Genomic DNA, 16909 nt, shown 5'->3' with positions numbered 1-16909 from the left:
GCACAATTAGTAAATAGTTACTCCTACCTTCTGGCCTATTTCCGGCTTATTTCAGATTAAGACCCTTAAGCACGACCCTTCAGAGCCAGACCCATCTTTATCTAGAAGTTTCATCTCTACCCAATGTGGGTTTGCGTTTTTTTTTTTATTTATTGGGATTCGCCCTTTTATGATTCAGAATAAGATGTTTAGATTTTTTCCAACCGCTTCAATTAAGTGCTTATGACCTGCTATTAAAGGGAATCTGACATCTGATACTTGCTGCCCAATCTGAGGGTGGCATGATTCAGGCAGTGGCTGAGATCAGTTAGTGGATTGGGCATGAAGTGTCAGATGTCAGGTTCACTGTAAAGCGCTTGCACGTACTGTGTGTGTTCGGCTACTGCTGCTAGACTGCATTTGTGGCCGGTTCCTTTGGCAATAAGCTGTAAACAATAAAAAAAGAAAATTTTTAAGTAACCTGTCGCCATGAAAATGCAGTCCTATCTGCAGGCATCATGTTATTGAGGAGGAGGAGGAACAGATTAGATTGATATATAGTTTTGTGGAAAAAAAAAAATTCAGTATAAGCTGTTTTCATCACCTAAATCTGTTCTTTCTGAGACTTTCAGTCCAGTGGGCAGTCCTGTCAATGATTGACATCTATCACTGTAAGTACACTTGTACAGAGAAAGTTGTCAATCACTGATAGGACCGCCAACTGGACAGAAAATCTCAAAAGGCAGAGGTTTGTGATGAAAATACGGGTTATACGGACCTTTTTTTCAGTAAACTATAGATCAATCTAATTTGATTTTCCTTCTCAATAACATGATGCCTGCAGATAGGACTGCATTTTCATGGTGACAGGTTCCCTTTAATATCAGGAGAACAGATGCAAATTTTAATGAAAAGTAACTGCAACAGTGATTATGTATTTTATCAAATGCAACATATGTAATATTTTATGTAAGATTCACTTCTACGTCATTAAAAACACATGCAATAGAACATCTAAATAGGTTTTGTGATACTAACACACAAGGTTTCCAATCCAGTTAAAATGTATTACTTTTATACTGCAGTTAAAAGGATTGTTCACCACTCGGGGAAACCCCCTCCTCAATCCCTATGTTTTCCCCTTGTAAAATAATACATATACTCACCTCTGTTGCCGGTGCTGTTCCCGAGGTGTCGACACGGGGTCTCCCAGGGCTCGCATAACATTGTCATACGATCCTTGCGGCCAATCAGCGCTTGCTTCACTCTGCCCTATGGGTGTTATTTTACTGGGCCAAACAAGGATTGAGATGGGGTTGTCCAAGTAGTGGACAACCCATTTAAAGACGGCGTCTGTCTGAAAATGCAGTACCTTATATGCATGTACTTTGTGGAGTTTTAAAATCTTCTAATAAAAATTGTGACCTGCAGGTTAAAACTTATTTCAAGATTTGTCAATGAAATGGAAAGCCCTCTAGGGTATTATTATAGACTGCAAATAATGTTTTTGTACATATTTCTAGCAATATGATTTCTTTTCAGTTACATCGCCTGATACCAGTGTGTCAATATTTAGCTGGCAAGTTAATACGTATGGACAAAATAAGCCTTCAATTTACATGGGAGTGTTTGATATAAATCGTTGGTATCAAGCACAGATGCCGGATTCTTTAAGGTAAGATTTTTTTTTTGTGGGAGAGGAGAGTAATGGCATTCCTTTCATTGTATACTCCAATTATTTTCTTTCTCTCACAGGCCTGGTCAGTTTCTTAGAAACTGTTCATATGTTGCATTTTGGTCTCTTGAAGCCTTGACAAACATGACTGATGACACCATCTTTGATGTTCTTGTACATGAACGTAGTTTGAGTAGAGGTGTTCCACCTGCATATCCACCACCAGAACAGTTCTACTTTCCAAGCACCTATAATTTTGGTAATGATTATTTTTAATTATTATTGATGGCCTTGAATAGTAAATTAATTTATATATATTTTTTCCTATATAAATTAGACCTATTTTAATATAATAATGTTTATGTACCCCTCCTGCTACAGTTTGACCCTGTGATAGTACTTGCTCTGGCATTATTACGGCACCCTGATTTTGTGCCATTATTAGTCATTGTTCGCTTCTGGGATTTGAACTGAAAGCTGTCTAGAAGCCAGTGCAGTAGCCATTGAGCTATACACTGAATAAATCTAGGCGTTCTATTTGGTTATATGATTTTCAGTGCAAACCAGTCTGCAACTCATTGGGACTTTCACACATACCTCCTCCAAGCCAAATATAAATGATGTGTGACTTTGATATGTGATTCTGATATCTGACTTTCTTCAAACATCAGAATCACAGTGACTTTTAGACACCTCGGGTATTTTCATGGTTGATCTCATAAGCCAAGAAAAACTTCTTTCATCAATTGAGTGAATAGCTCAATGGTAAGTGCACTGGCTTCTGGACAAAGTTTTGGGTTCAAGTCCCAGCGAATAGTGACTTTTTTTTTATCACATGTCAGTCAGTTCTCAGACAAGGTATTTAGCCTCAAACTGGCATTATTCTGATGTTTGACTTTGATGTCTGATCATGTCCTAAAATGGACACTGTAAGTTGATTCCCTGTCATAAACAGGTACAGTGTTCCACCTCACCCATCTCCTCCTCACCCTTTCAGCAGCAATAATGTGCCATCTGTCCATTCCACATCTCATCCCTATATATCACCAAGAACAAATGCCACTTCTCCATCCCACCTGTCATCAGGAATGATGCACCCCTTGTCTGTCCCTCTCCCGTCCTCACCTGTGATCAGTAGGAATGATGTGCCATCTCTCCATCCCACGCCTTATTAGCAGGACACACAGCGCCTTGTGAAAGTATTTGGCCCCCTTGAACTTTTCTACCTTTTGCCACATTTCTGGCTTCAAACATGAAGATATAAAATTCTAATTTTTTGGGGAAGAACCAACAACCAGTGGAACACAATCATGAAGTGGAACGAAATTTCTTGGATATTTTAAACTTTTTAAAAAAATTAAAAACTAATTTAGGTTTAATGAGTTTTCTGACGATATTTTTTTTGTTTTCTGTCATATTGAAGATGCTACTTGCTTGTTGAATTCCGGAGTTATCCACATCACATGCACTGGCTTTCATAAAGAGGTAAAAGAACAATGAAATCTTTCCTATCTAAAATTGACAAATTTGCTTGAGATTTTTATTTATTGAAAATTATAATTTTTTTCTTTAAAAGGAATCTGTCAGCATGTTTTTGCTATGTAAATTAAGGACAGCATGACGGGGATAAAGCACTAAACTCAACGGTGTCATATGTCCACGCTGTGTGGTGGTGTTACACTTTAATCACCTTGATTAACATTGCTGTGAGGATCCGGCAGGCCGGCAATCGTCCAACTCAGCCCCCTTCTGTGATAAGCACCTCACTGTCTGTAGAGAGCCTGGTGTGGGCAGGGGCAGCTTTCTCATCTCTGCTGCATTGCTAAACCTAAAAATTGTGTCCCTACTACTGCGCCCAGTAATCAAAGTGGTACATCGTTGGATTCAGGGTCTCTTTACCTACATCAGGCTGCTTAGAGGAGGTAGCAATAATCTGCTGAGAGATTCCCTTTGATCATTAAATCTTCTTGGAACAGTTTATATACAGTAGATGCACTTTGTTTTTGCAACACTTTTCACCTACTCAAATGAATGGGAAAAATAACGTTTTACATACGTACGTACGTACGTACGTACATACATACACCATACATACATACATACACCATACATACTTACACCATACATACATACATGCATGCATGCATACATACATGCATGCATACATACATACATACATGCATGCATGCATACATACATGCATACATACATACATGCATGCATACATACATACATACATACATACATACATACATACATACATACAACAAAATGCACGGTTGTACGGAGTGTTTTTTTTTCCAACGCTTTGTTTTGGGGCAGAAGCATTTGCAGCAAAAATGCAATGTCTGAACATTTATGTTTCTGCTTGTCAATGGAAATCATTAAAGTGAACCTGTCACAAGGTTTGTCCCATATAAGATATGGCCACCACCGTTCAGCCCTGATATACAGCATTCTATAATGCAGGGTATATGCCCCCAAGCCGGCCTGCAAGACAATAAAAAGATGTTTTATTATACTTCCCTGCGTGGCGGTCGAGTCTGGTCCGAGGGGTGTCGCCCGTCCTTGTCCAGCGTCGTTGTCCTCCTTGCTTTGTGTGGATGACTCGTCCTGTACGTCATCCACAGATTCTCCCGGCATCGTGCTCCTACACAGGCATACTTCTCTGTCCTGATGAGGGCAGAGTACAGTAGTGCAGTGCGCATGCGCCTGGGCTCTTTGACCTGTTCTGGCACATGCACTGCAGTACTTTGCTCTGCCCTCGACAGGGCAGAGAAGTAGGCGTGCACAGGAGCGCAATGGCAGGGGACTGTATAGATGACATACGGGACGCGTCATCCACGCAAAGCAAGGAGGAGGATGACATCGCAAGAAGGGAGGCACCGAACCAAGACGAGCGACACCCCTCCACAAATTTTCCAGTGATCAGGACCTCCTGATGTCGGGCTCGAGAGGATCGGGATTCTTCGCATTCCTCTTTCCTTTTGCCGTGGTCCGGAGGCCGACATCTTGCTGATCAAGGGGTCCCTCAGCCTGTCCGGTTGAGCCAATGCTCCCGAGGAAAACTGCTTCCCCCTCGGGGGGCTCTCAGTTCACGCTGCTCAAGCCCTGCGTGCAACTCCTATGCGTCCTGAAGATTGAATTTGCAGCACTTCCGGTTATAAAGGTAGCGACATGCAGACCTCTAGTGCCCGGTGAGCGTTCCACCGTGGAACGCACTGCTTCTTCTTTTTTTTTTTTTTTTTTTTAAATGGTGCCAAATCCTAAATTTAAGGTGAAATGCCTTTTTGATGATTCTGATGGAAAACGGGTGTGATAATACTATTTAAGTATTGTTAGAGGGGAGCTGAGGTTACCAGTGCATCCAGAATGACCGCTATGGAAGGACAAACCACTGGTCGCTCTGATACACCTGCTGAACCACCAGTACAAGTCAGTTATCTGGGGATTACTCCCTTTCTGTTTCACTTACTGATTCCATCTGTCTTCTTTAGTATTTTTATTCTATGATCCCTTGTTCTTATAGGACAAGGTGATCCCTGAAAGATCTGTGATGCCTTTGGCCACTAAGAAAAGAGGGAAATGATTTTCCATCTGTAACACAAAGCTACCGGATACATATGGGAAACAATTATGCACTGACTGTATTGCCAAGGTGGTTAAGGAGGAACATTCCTCTTTTATGACTGATATAAGCACCATAATGTGGGAAGAATCTAGTTCTGAGGAGGAAGAATTGTCAGGTTACTCTGATCCTGAACAAGAGGAAAGAGAAGGATCTATCTCCGTTTCCCCAAAGGATAAAAATAAATCTTTTTTCCTGGGAAGATACTGATGTACTTCTATCAGCCGTGAGAAACACCATGAAAGTCGAGGACACTCACCAGCCCTCCCCGGTACAGGATAAAACGATCGAGGTTTGAGAAGCCGTATGAACAGAGTATTCCCCGTTAATAATCATATTAAAGCCATGATACTAGAGGAGTGGAAAGACATGAAAAATACACTAATTTATTCCCAGAAGTTTCAAATCACGTCTACCGTTTGAACCAGAGGCAATTAAAATTATGGAAACAAATCACTAAAATTGATATCCCGATATCCAGAGTAGAGAAGAAAGCATCCACCCTATTTGAGAACTCCTCATGTTTGAAAGACCCTATGGACAGGAAAGCAGACTGTCTTCTCAAAAAGACCTGGGAGACCTCTGCTACAATAATAAAAGCTTAAATAGCAGCTACCTCGGTAGCAAGGTACATGAATATATAGTTAAAGCAATCAGAAGGTCATCTGAGGAAGAAGACTTCCAGAGATGAGGTCCTAGAATCCATTTCATTACTAAAAATGGCAATGGGATTTATGGCTGACTCCTCAGCCGAGTCAGTTAGATTTGCCGCAAGGAATGGGGCACTTTCCACCATGGCTAGGCGAGCAATATGGCTAAAAACTTGGTCAGGTGATAGCCACTCAAAGAACAAACTGTGTTCCATCCCCTTTTCTGGCCTTTGAGTATTCGGTCCAGTTCTGGGCGATATGGTATAAAAAGCCTCAGAGGAAAAAAAGGGGTTTCCAGAAGAAAAACCTAAAGTATCATCCTTTCTGAGGCCTCGTTCCTATCAAAGACCAGAATATACTGGGAAGATGGAGCTACCCGAAGGGAGGTAATAGAAGGAATATCTTTGCCAGTGCAGGAAATGGCACGTGTAGACAATGATGCGAAGAGAGTAGTTGGGAGACTCCAATACTTAAAGCATGGACAGAAGTATCCAACAATCCATGGATACTCCAATCAATTGCAGAGGGATGCAGAAGAGCTTTCGTAGGGAAGATTCCACCTATCTACGCAGTCCCCGCAGGTCTCCAGAAAGCTAATGACGGATGTGGAAAAATTGGTGGATTCAGAGTAGTAATACCAGTGCCAGAAGCAGAATGGCTTGTGGAATACTATTCAAACCTATTTTCAATAAAAAAAAAAAAACGGGGGGGGCGATTTATAAATATAAATTCTCTAAACATGTCAGTGGCATACAATAAATTCAAGATGGAGTCGATAAGATCATCTATTCCACTAATAAAACATGATGATGTGTACGATAGATCTATTATCATGTACCCATTCACCCTCACAGTCAAAAATATCTAAGATTTGCACTGAAAAAGGGGGAGAACATTCTGCATTATCAGTTCAGATGCCTCCTATTTGGTCTATCCTCAGCCCCACGTATCTTCACCAAACTAGTGGCAGAAGTTATGGCTTTCCTGAGAGAGCAGGGAGTATTAATTGTCCAGTATTTGGACGATTTCCTATTAATTGCAGAGTCACCCCAGCGACTAAAAGCCAGTATAAGGGTATGTGCACACGATGCAGAAATGCTCAGGATTTTTTCCTGAGCGTTTCTGCATCTCTCTGGCAGGAAAAAACGCATGCGGATTGTACATGCGGTTTCCTGCCAGGGACATGCGGAAATGAAGCGGTCTTCACTTTCATTTCCGCATGCGGGTTGACAAGCGCTTCCCAAGCGATTTTAGCATCACTTGGAAAGTGCTTGTCAACTTTCCACTATATAAATCCATGCAACCGGCATGGATTTATATAGTGTGTGAATGTCAAAAAATAAAAAATAAATCTATACTTTACCCTCTGATGGCCCCCGGTGTCCTGCTTCATCGGTCCCGGCTGCCGGCAGTGAAGACTTTAGGACCTTCCGACGTCAGCGTCACGTGACCCGTCACATGACTCTGACGTCAGCGAAGGTCCTTCATTCAACCGCGAAGTGCCCGGGAAGCCAGCAGGACGCAGCGCGGGCCGTCAGAAGGTGAGAATATATATATTTTTTATTTTATTCTTTTTTTTTTTAATGGTACCTGGGTCTGGATGAGAGTCCTCTCATCCACACCCGGGTACCATCCGCACATTAGACCGCATGAAAAGCGCATCAACATATACAGTGATGCGGATTCCATGCGGTCTAATGCAAGTCAATGGCGGCAAAAGAGCAGCGTTTCCGCAAAATTAATTGACATGCTGCGGATTTTTGACCGCAGCGTTTACGCTGCGGAAAAATCCGCATCATGGGCACAGCACATGCGGATTTCCATTGGGGAACATTGCTGCCCTTCTACCATGCGTTTTTCATGCGTTTCCGCAACTGCAAAAACGCCGCGGAAACGCATGAAAAACGCATCGTGTGAACTCAGCCTAACTTCAACCGTCTTGATTATAAAAAAAAATCTGGGATGGATTGTAAACTGGAAGAAATCAGATCTTATACCAGGAAGAAGAAGAAACATCTTCCTAGGAATCCTCCTAGACTCAAAACTAAAAATATCCCTTTTACCAGTCATAAAAACAAACTTAGAGACAGAGTCCTCTCTTTCGGAAGGAAATCACAAATCTCCATCTGGGAAAGCATGAAAATTTTAGGATTAATGACAGCTTCTATACCCAGAGTTCAGTGGAGCCAATTCCACTCGAGACAACTACATCAGATTCTAACAACCTGAAACAGGAAGATGGACGGTCTAGACAAGAAAATAAGCTTGTCTGTGATAACCAGGAAGTCATTAACATGGTGGACTTCCAGGGCCAACCTACAGAAGGGGATTATGTGGAAGTTGTCTCCATTTGTAACAGTCACCACCGACGCAAGCAACAGTGGCTGGTGGGGTCCATATAAACGATCAGTACCTACAAGGTACCTGGTAGGGGCGAAACCTTCCCAGATCATCAAACCTCAACTCCAGGCAGTCTGGGAAACCTTAAAAAGATGTCGGGCAGACCTAAAGAACCAATACATCAGAATCCTGTCAGACAATATCACAACAGTGGCCTTTCTCAGACATTAAGGGGAATCAAGACATCACCATCTGCAAGATTTAGCAGGAAAGATTTTTTAGTGGGTAGAAGAAACAGTACTATCAGTAAGTGCAATACACCTGAAGGGGTCTCAGAACTCCGTGACAGATTTCCTCAGTCGGGAAACAGTGCAACAGTCAGAATGGGAACTAAAGTGGGAAGAATTCCATCGCATAATACATCGATGGGATACTCAGTGGTATCTGTTCATCACAAGGAAAAACGCACAAACAGCCAAATTCTTCTTCCTCGATCCAAAAGACAGGCTAACAGGGGTAGATGCTTTGTCCCAGAAATGGGACATGGACTTGGCATATGCCTTTCCTCACTTGCTCTTAATTCCAGCAGTGCTAAGGAAGATACTGGAAGACCAAGCCAAGGTAATAGTAATATTACCCTTTTTGGCCCAGGAGAAGCTGGTTTCCTTTACTGAAAAAATGTCCCTAAAAGATCCAATCGTTCTTCCAGAGAGACTGGATCTGCTGATCCAGGGGCTGATATACCATCCCAACGTAAAGTTCCTCCAACCTGCATCCTGAGAGGCAGATCTTGAGATCTAAAGATCGTTCAGATTCCGTCAAATCAACTATGCAAAATAGTAGAAAGCCAGTAACATCAGCAATATACACGAAAATCTGTGGAAAAAATTGTGCACAGTATCAAGAAACTGACAGATTTCTAGTCCTAACATTCTAAATATACTAGAGATTCTACAGACTGGATTTCATAAAGGCCTAAGAGCTAGCACCCTAAAAGTGCAAATTGCAGCCTGTGGAGACACTGGGTCTTTCATGGGCATAATACTACTCAGACAACACAGGGTGAGAGTAAAACAGTGTGGCAATACTTTATTAAACCACCAATAACACCAAGGCGGATGGGAGAAATACAAGCATCGTCAACGATCCATACCTAAGGCTCTAGACGACTGCATTACCGTCAGGCTAGATCCAGCTTTTTTTTTACCAAAAGTAGTAACTTTTCATATGAGCAAGGAAATAGTCTTACCCTCTTTTTGCCAAGGCCATAAAAATAATCAAGAACTGACTTCACTCCCTGGATGTCAGGAGAGTAGTCCTCCATTACTTGGAGACAACAAAGGACTGGCGAGTAGACCCTAACCTGTTCGTACAGTTTGCAGGCAAAAACCAGGGGAAAAAGACATCAAAAACAGTGCTGGCAAGGTGGGTTAGGTCAGTGAGAAGTCTGACCTGTTCGTCTGAAGGAAGATCCTCTCTGGATAACATCAGGGCCCATTTGGCTAAAGCAGTAGCCACTAGAGATGAGCGTTGTTCTACTCGAACTGTTCGCCAATCTCAAATTCGAGCTGTTTTGGGCGGTGTTCGAGTTGTTCGACGAACCCGAACGATTTGCAAAAAATTCGGCACTTAGCCTCGCTCTTCCACGCTGCCCTGGTGCGGTGGCAGGGGGTAATAGGGTTGGGGTTGATGTCAGCTTATAATGCCAGCTGACATCAAGCCCAGGTTAGTAATGGAGAGGCGTCTATAAGACACCCCCATTACTAACCCCATAGTCAAAGTTAAAAAAAACACAAACACCCAGAATAAAGTCCTTTAATTGAAATAAAGACACAATCCTTTATTGTTCTAAATTAAACCATACTTACCATCACGCCCATTCCAGCTGAAGCCAACGATCTCCTGCAATAAAAGAAAAATAATAAAGCAACCTCATCCTTACCTTTCCATGGTTCCCACGACAGCTTCAGCTCTGCTACATCGAGATGACAGGCTGGACCGCAGCAGAACGCTGCCATCCAGCCTCTCATCCCGCAGACACTGAGAAGCGCAGGCTTGCTTGCGCTGCTCAGCGTCTCTCTGTGACGACATCCAGATGAGCCGAGTTCATGTCCAATGAACTCGGCTCACCTCATGCACGTCACTGACAGCGTGGGAAAATTCTCCAGTGACGTGCATGAGGTGAGCCGAGTTCATTGGACATTAACTCGGCTCATCTGGATGCCCTCACAGAGAGACACTGTGGAGCGCAAGCAAGCCTGAAATAATTAAAAAAAAAGTACGTGGGGCTTCGCCCTATTTTTGTGTCCAGCCAGGTACAACTAGGCAGCTGGGGGCTGGAATCTGCAGCGCAGGGAGGCCCAAGCTTTCTGGGCCCCCCCCGCTACAAATTGCAGTCCGCAGCCACCCCGGAAAATGGCGCGTTCATAGAAGCGCCATCTTCTGGCGCTGTACCCAACTCATCCAGGGCCCTGGTGCGGTGGCTCACTGGGTAATAAAGGGGTTAGGGCCAGCTTGGTATTATCAGCTGGCCCCAAGCCCAAAATTCATGGGGTCACGCCAGTATTAGACATGACCGCCATGAATTTCTAGTAAAGTATTTAAAAAAAACACAACACCCAGAATAAAGTCCTTTAATTGAAATAAAGACACAATTCTTTATTGTTCTAAATTAAACCATACTTACCATCACACCCATTCCAGCTGAAGCCAACGATCTCCTGCAATAAAAGAAAAATAATAAACCAACCTCATCCTTACCTTTCCATGGTTCCCACGACAGCTTCAGCTCTGCTACATCGAGATGACTGGCTGGACCGCAGCAGAACGCTGCCATCCAGTCTGTCATCCCGCAGACACTGAGAAGCGCAGGCATGCTTGCGCTCCTCACTGTCTCGCTGTGACGGCATCCAGATGAGCCGAGGTCATGTCCAATGAACTCGGCTCACCTCATGCACGTCACTGACAGCGTGGGAAAATTCTCCTGCAATCAGCGCTTCAGCGTGAGAATTTTCCCACGCTGTCAGTGACGTGCATGAGGTGAGCCGAGTTCATTGGACATGAACTCGGCTCATCTGGATGTCGTCACAGAGAGACGCTGAGCAGCGCAAGCAAGCCTGCGCTTCTCAGTGTCTGCTGGATGACAGGCTGGATGGCGGCGTTCTGCTGCGGTCCAGCCTGTCATCTCGATGTAGCAGAGCTGAAGCTGTCCTGGGAACCATGGAAAGGTAAGGATGAGGTTGCTTTATTATTTTTCTTTTATTGCAGGAGATCGTTGGCTTCAGCTGGAATGGGCGTGATGGTAAGTATGGTTTAATTTAGAACAATAAAGGATTGTGTCTTTATTTCAATTAAAGGACTTTATTCTGGGTGTTTGTGTTTTTTTTAACTTTGACTATGGGGTTAGTAATGGGGGTGTCTTATAGACGCCTCTCCATTACTAACCTGGGCTTGATGTCAGCTGGCATTATAAGCTGACATCAACCCCAACCCTATTACCCCCTGCCACCGCACCAGGGCAGCGTGGAAGAGCGAGGCTAAGTGCCAGAATTGGCGCATCCTATGAATGCGCCATTTCTGGGGTGGCTGACGGCTGGTGTTTCTAGCCTGGGAGGGGGCCAATATTCATGGCACCCTTCCTGGGCTATTAATATCAGCCCCCAGCTGTCTGCCTAGCCTTTGCTAGCTATTACATTAGGGGGGACCCCACGTCATTTTTTTGGGGGGTCCCCCATTTTAATAGCTAGTAAAGGCTATGTATTCAGCTGGGGGCTGATATTAGTAGCCTGGGAAGCTCCGTGGGTATTACCCCCTTCCCAGGCTTCAAACATCTGCCCCAGCCGTCTGCTTAACCTCCGCTAGAGCCTAAAATTAAGGGGAACCCCACGCCAATTTTTTTAATAATAAATCCTTTATTTTAATACTAAATGACAAGTACAGTAACCAACACTATCACTGTACTTCATATATATGTGACTGACATGTTTCTATATATCTAATCTATGTGTGATGCTCTATCTTTCTGTTCTAAATTGTCGGGTACCGCTGCTGAATTGCCGGCCGGCTTTTTTAAAGAGACAGTGCATGAAAACACTATTATTTTTTTAAATAAATCCTTTACACTAAATGACAAGTACAGTAAGCAACACTGTCACTGTACTTATTATATATGTGACTGACATGTTTCTATCTATCTAATCTATGTGTGAAGCTCTATTCTTTCTGTTCTAAATTGTCGGGTACCGATGCTGAATTGCCGGCCGGCTTTTTTAAAGAGACGGTGCATGAAAACACTAATATTTTTTTTAATAAATCCTTTACACTAAATGACAAGTGCAGTAACCAACACTGTCACTGTGCTTCTTATATGTGTGACTGACATGTTTCTATCTATCTAATCTATGTGTGATGCTCTATTCCTTCTTGTCTAAATTGTCGGGTACCGGTGTATGCCGCTGCTGAATTTGCCGGCCGGCTTTTTTAAAGAGAGTGTCTTCTGAGCAGTTTGTCAGCTTTTGGACACCTTTGCAGGTGTTTTCTATGTGTTTCTATGTGTTTTTGTTTGCCTGCCATTGGTTTTAACGGTGTTCGACGGTGTTCTAAGGTGTTCGACGAACAGTTCGACGAACAGTTCCTCGAACATCCCGGTGTTCGACGAACCGAACCGAACCCGAACACTACGGGGGTGGCTCAACACTAGTAGCCACATCACGGGCAGAACGAGCAGGGGCCTCGGTGGACCAGATTTGCAGAGCTGCAACATGGACAAGCCTGAACATCTTTTGCAGACACTATAAACTGGACATTCTATCAGGCCAAAAAATGGCCTTCAGAAGAAAGTCCTCAAAGTAGTAGTCCCACCCTGAATGTATACTCTGGTATTCTCCTGATGGTGATGTCAGGAGGGACATTCTGGAAAGTAGGCATTAGTCCACTGGTAATAGGTTTTCCAGGAGTCCATCATGACAGCACCTATTACATTCCCTCCCTAACATTCCAGTCTGCGTCTGTGAAGGTAACATAGATAGAAGGAAACTAAATAAAATAGAGTGCGTCCGTCATGGTGTGGTACTTGGAAAATTACTGGGGTTTGGGTGGAGGGAGAGCCTTTTATCCTCTTGTGTGTTCCTGTCCCTATCAAGGATACGAAGGACGACCTCCTGATAGGTTTTCCAGGAGTCCATCATGACAACACTATTACCGGTAGGACTAATGCCTACTTGTCTTGCAGGCTGAGTTAGGGGCATGTATACAGCATTGTTATACTGCTGTATATCAGGGCTGGAAGGTGGTGGTCTTACCTCATATGGTAAAAACCTGTTGACAGGGTCCCTATAATGAGTAACTAAACCTTCACTCTAAGTCTGGTGTAAAAAGCCTTGAAAAGTCGCAACATTTTTGTACAACACGAGGCTGCTCAAAAATTTAGCAACTTTTGTCATTTTCACACCCAAATCTACCAGCTACAAAAGGTTGGAGAGACGGAGTTTGGCAACCCCCCCCCCTGTTTGTAAAATTTATGATGAGCTTATGGTGTTCCATCAAGACAAGCGTGAAAAACGCCCGTCTTAATGAATTGGTGCTTTTAATGCTTCATGTAGATTCATTTCCAATATAAAGTGATGGTGAACTCTAGGTATATACTTAGTTACAATGTTGGTTGTCCTAGCGGTGAAGATATCATACTGCATTATTTGTTTTAAGACTCTGCACTACTTAAAGAATATTGGATCATCTTTGAATGAAGAGATTGCAGATGGTTATAACAGATGCTTAGTAGCTGGTCTCCTGTCTCCAAGCCTTGCTGATGTTCAGCCTTCCAGCCTGACTCGGGTAAGCTCCCCTTACTGCCATGTTGTATTTCACTTCCTATAAAATTCAGCCTTTACAGCTTTTATCTGATATCTAGGAAGAACAGCTACAAGCTGTGTTATCAGCTGCCATTGAAACTAGCTCCATCAGTCTTTTAACTCGTTGTATCAAGCAATGGATTGTAGAAGGTAAGTGTAAACAACAAAAAATGTATTCACATTTCTATTTGTGCAAAATACACTATTTTGACTTTTCTCACCTGGTTCTGACTTGTGTAATTCACTTTGAAGAGAAACCCAGGTCAGCTCCAAACCTTCGCTTTGTGCTTGAATGGACGTGGGATAAAGTGGTCCTTACGAAAACCAATTTTGACAGAATTGGTAAGTTTTTGTATTGTTTTTTTGTAAGTATATACTGTACATGAGGTAATGACTCTTATATATATGTCAATGGTAGAGTCCCTGCCTTTAATGTGAGATCGCATGCTGAGCTCTCATCTTTCCCTGCACTTGATGGCTGATTTAATCAGCCATCAAGTGCCTCCGCAGATGCAGCGGTTCTCCACCCACGGCTGTTAACCTGTTAAATCCCGCCGACAATCGCTGATAGTGGGATTTAACACTTGCCTACCACAAGCATGTCATGTGATCGCGAGGTGCCAATGGGTTGCCATGACAGCCGGGGGTCTGCTGACCCACGTGCCTGACAGTGTGAATATCCTGTGACCATTGTCTCGTGGCCATCACTCATAGGAGAATCATCATTTCCGCAATACATGCTGGAGCACTGCAAAAATATGCAATAAGAGGCAATCAAAGCATCGCGTCTAACCCAAAATGGTATCAATGAAAACATCAGCCCAGAGCGCAAAAATAAGCCAACACCCAGCCCCAGATCCCGAAAAATGAAGAAAACATTACAAGTCTCTGAAAATGGCGACAAGTGATATTATTTTTGTTTTTTTTTAAAAAAAATTTCCAGTTTAGGAAAAAAAAAAAACCTGCATGTTTGGTAGCTGCGTACTTGTATTGATCTGGGGAATCATATTGCTAGGTCAGTTTTACAATATATAGGGAACATGGTAAATAAAAAAAACAATTGTGGAATTGTACTTTTTTTTTGCAGTTTCTCCGTATTTGCAGTTTTTGACTCGTTTTCCAGTACACTATGTGGTAGAATGGTGTCATTAAAAAGTACAAGGATGCATGATGGGATTAGATACACCAGTCTGGGTCGTATTGCGCATGATTGAATTGGATACACAGGTCTGGGGTGTACTGTGCATGATAGGAATAGATACACCGGAGTGGGATGTATTGTGCATGATGGGATTGGATGCATCACTGTGGGGCGTATTGCGCGTGATGGGATTGGATACACCGGTCTGGGGTGTATTGTGCATGATTAGATTAGATACACCGGTCTGGAGCGTATCTCACATTTTGTTGCTCACTGTCAGTGATACTGACAAGTAGACTGTCACCGAGGATGGCCGGCAGCTCCGATTCTGTTAGTTGGTGCTGCTCGCTGTATCATAAGCTGGAGATAGATATGTGACCCTTTTGCCATAGAAGTGGACGGAGCGGGGTCACGCTTGCCACCACTGCTGCCATAGAAGTGGACGGAGCGGGGTCTTGTATTACACCACTGCTCCCTTAGAAATGTGTGAACCTGCTCCATCCACTTCTATATGAGCAATGGTGTAATGTGTGACCCTGCTCTATTTACTTGTATGGGAGCAGTAATATAGTGAATGGAGCAGGGTCACACATTAAACCACTGCTCCTATAGAAGCGGACGGAGCACGGTCACACATTACACCTCTACTCCCTTAGAAATGTGTACCCCTGCTCTGTCCACATCTATGGGAGCAGTGGTGTAATAGAATGGATAAATGTCCTGTAAATATATAATTTCACAAGCTCTCTACATATAATAAACTTACACCCTTTAGTGCCTTTCGTTTGGCACTAAAGGGTGTTTACCCTAATAAATGAAGAAAACGACGTGGGGTTCCTCTTATTATTGGTAACCAGCCAAGGTAAAGCAGGCAGCTGCGTGCTGATATTATCAGCCTGGGAAGGTTCCTGGTTATTGGGCCCTTCCCAGCCTAAAAATACCAGCCCACAGCCGCCGTAAAAGTGTTGCATCACATTAGATGCGCCAATTATAGTGGTTTGCCCAGCTCTTCCCGACTGCCCTGGTGCGGTGGCAATCAGGGTTATGGTAGTTGAGTTTGACAGCTGTGATTTGTCAAAAATCACATCTGGCATCAAGCCCTGGTGTTAGTAATGGAGACGTGTCTATCAGACACCCCCACTACTAACCCAGAAAGACAAAAACACAGACAGAGAAGTACATTTAATTTGAAAAAAACATTCCCCGGCACTTTCTCTGGTTCACCAATCTATTTTGGGGTGGTGGGGGGGGACTCCATGCTGGTCCGCTGTAGTCCAGGGAATCCTCCGTAGTCCACAAATGGAAACCTGAAGAAAATAAAGAGAGAAATAGATAAGACATTGGCCCTCGTTCACCAATTTATTTAAAAAAAAAAGTTCCCATGCAGGTCCGACGTAGTCCATGGCAACGCTCCATAGGCTGTAGCAGCAGCCACTCCAGGTCCCCATGTGCTCCACGAGACCCGGCGGCTGTGATGAGCGGTGATGTAACTACACCGCTCATCAGTCACATAGTGCTCCATACAGTATAATGGCCCCATATAATAATAATAAGCTTTATATAGCGCCAACATATTCCGCAGCGCTTTACAATTCAGAGGGACATATACAACAGTCATAAGTAACATGGTTAAAGATAATACAATAA

The 16909-nt window shown here is 43.3% G+C and overlaps 1 protein-coding gene across 1 annotated transcript in view; it reads left to right on the top strand.

Moving 5' to 3' along the window:
• The window catches only part of LOC141273764 (protein ELYS-like), a 113995-nt gene that overhangs the window by 27674 nt on the left and 69412 nt on the right, over positions 1-16909 (top strand). Inside the window, exons 9-14 of the mRNA XM_073686102.1 lie at positions 1522-1654; positions 1735-1913; positions 3078-3139; positions 13976-14104; positions 14181-14271; positions 14374-14463. Of these exons, the coding sequence (XP_073542203.1) occupies positions 1522-1654; positions 1735-1913; positions 3078-3139; positions 13976-14104; positions 14181-14271; positions 14374-14463 (684 nt within the window). The remainder of the gene's footprint in view (positions 1-1521; positions 1655-1734; positions 1914-3077; positions 3140-13975; positions 14105-14180; positions 14272-14373; positions 14464-16909) is intronic.

Source organism: Phyllobates terribilis, unplaced genomic scaffold (genome assembly GCF_046119375.1).
Source record: "Phyllobates terribilis strain yellow unplaced genomic scaffold, ASM4611937v1 Scaffold_5__5_contigs__length_657084704, whole genome shotgun sequence".
Lineage (NCBI taxonomy): Eukaryota > Metazoa > Chordata > Amphibia > Anura > Dendrobatidae > Phyllobates > Phyllobates terribilis.
The sequence above is the reverse complement of the archived record's forward strand: the minus strand, read 5'-3'. Positions and strand labels throughout refer to the sequence as shown.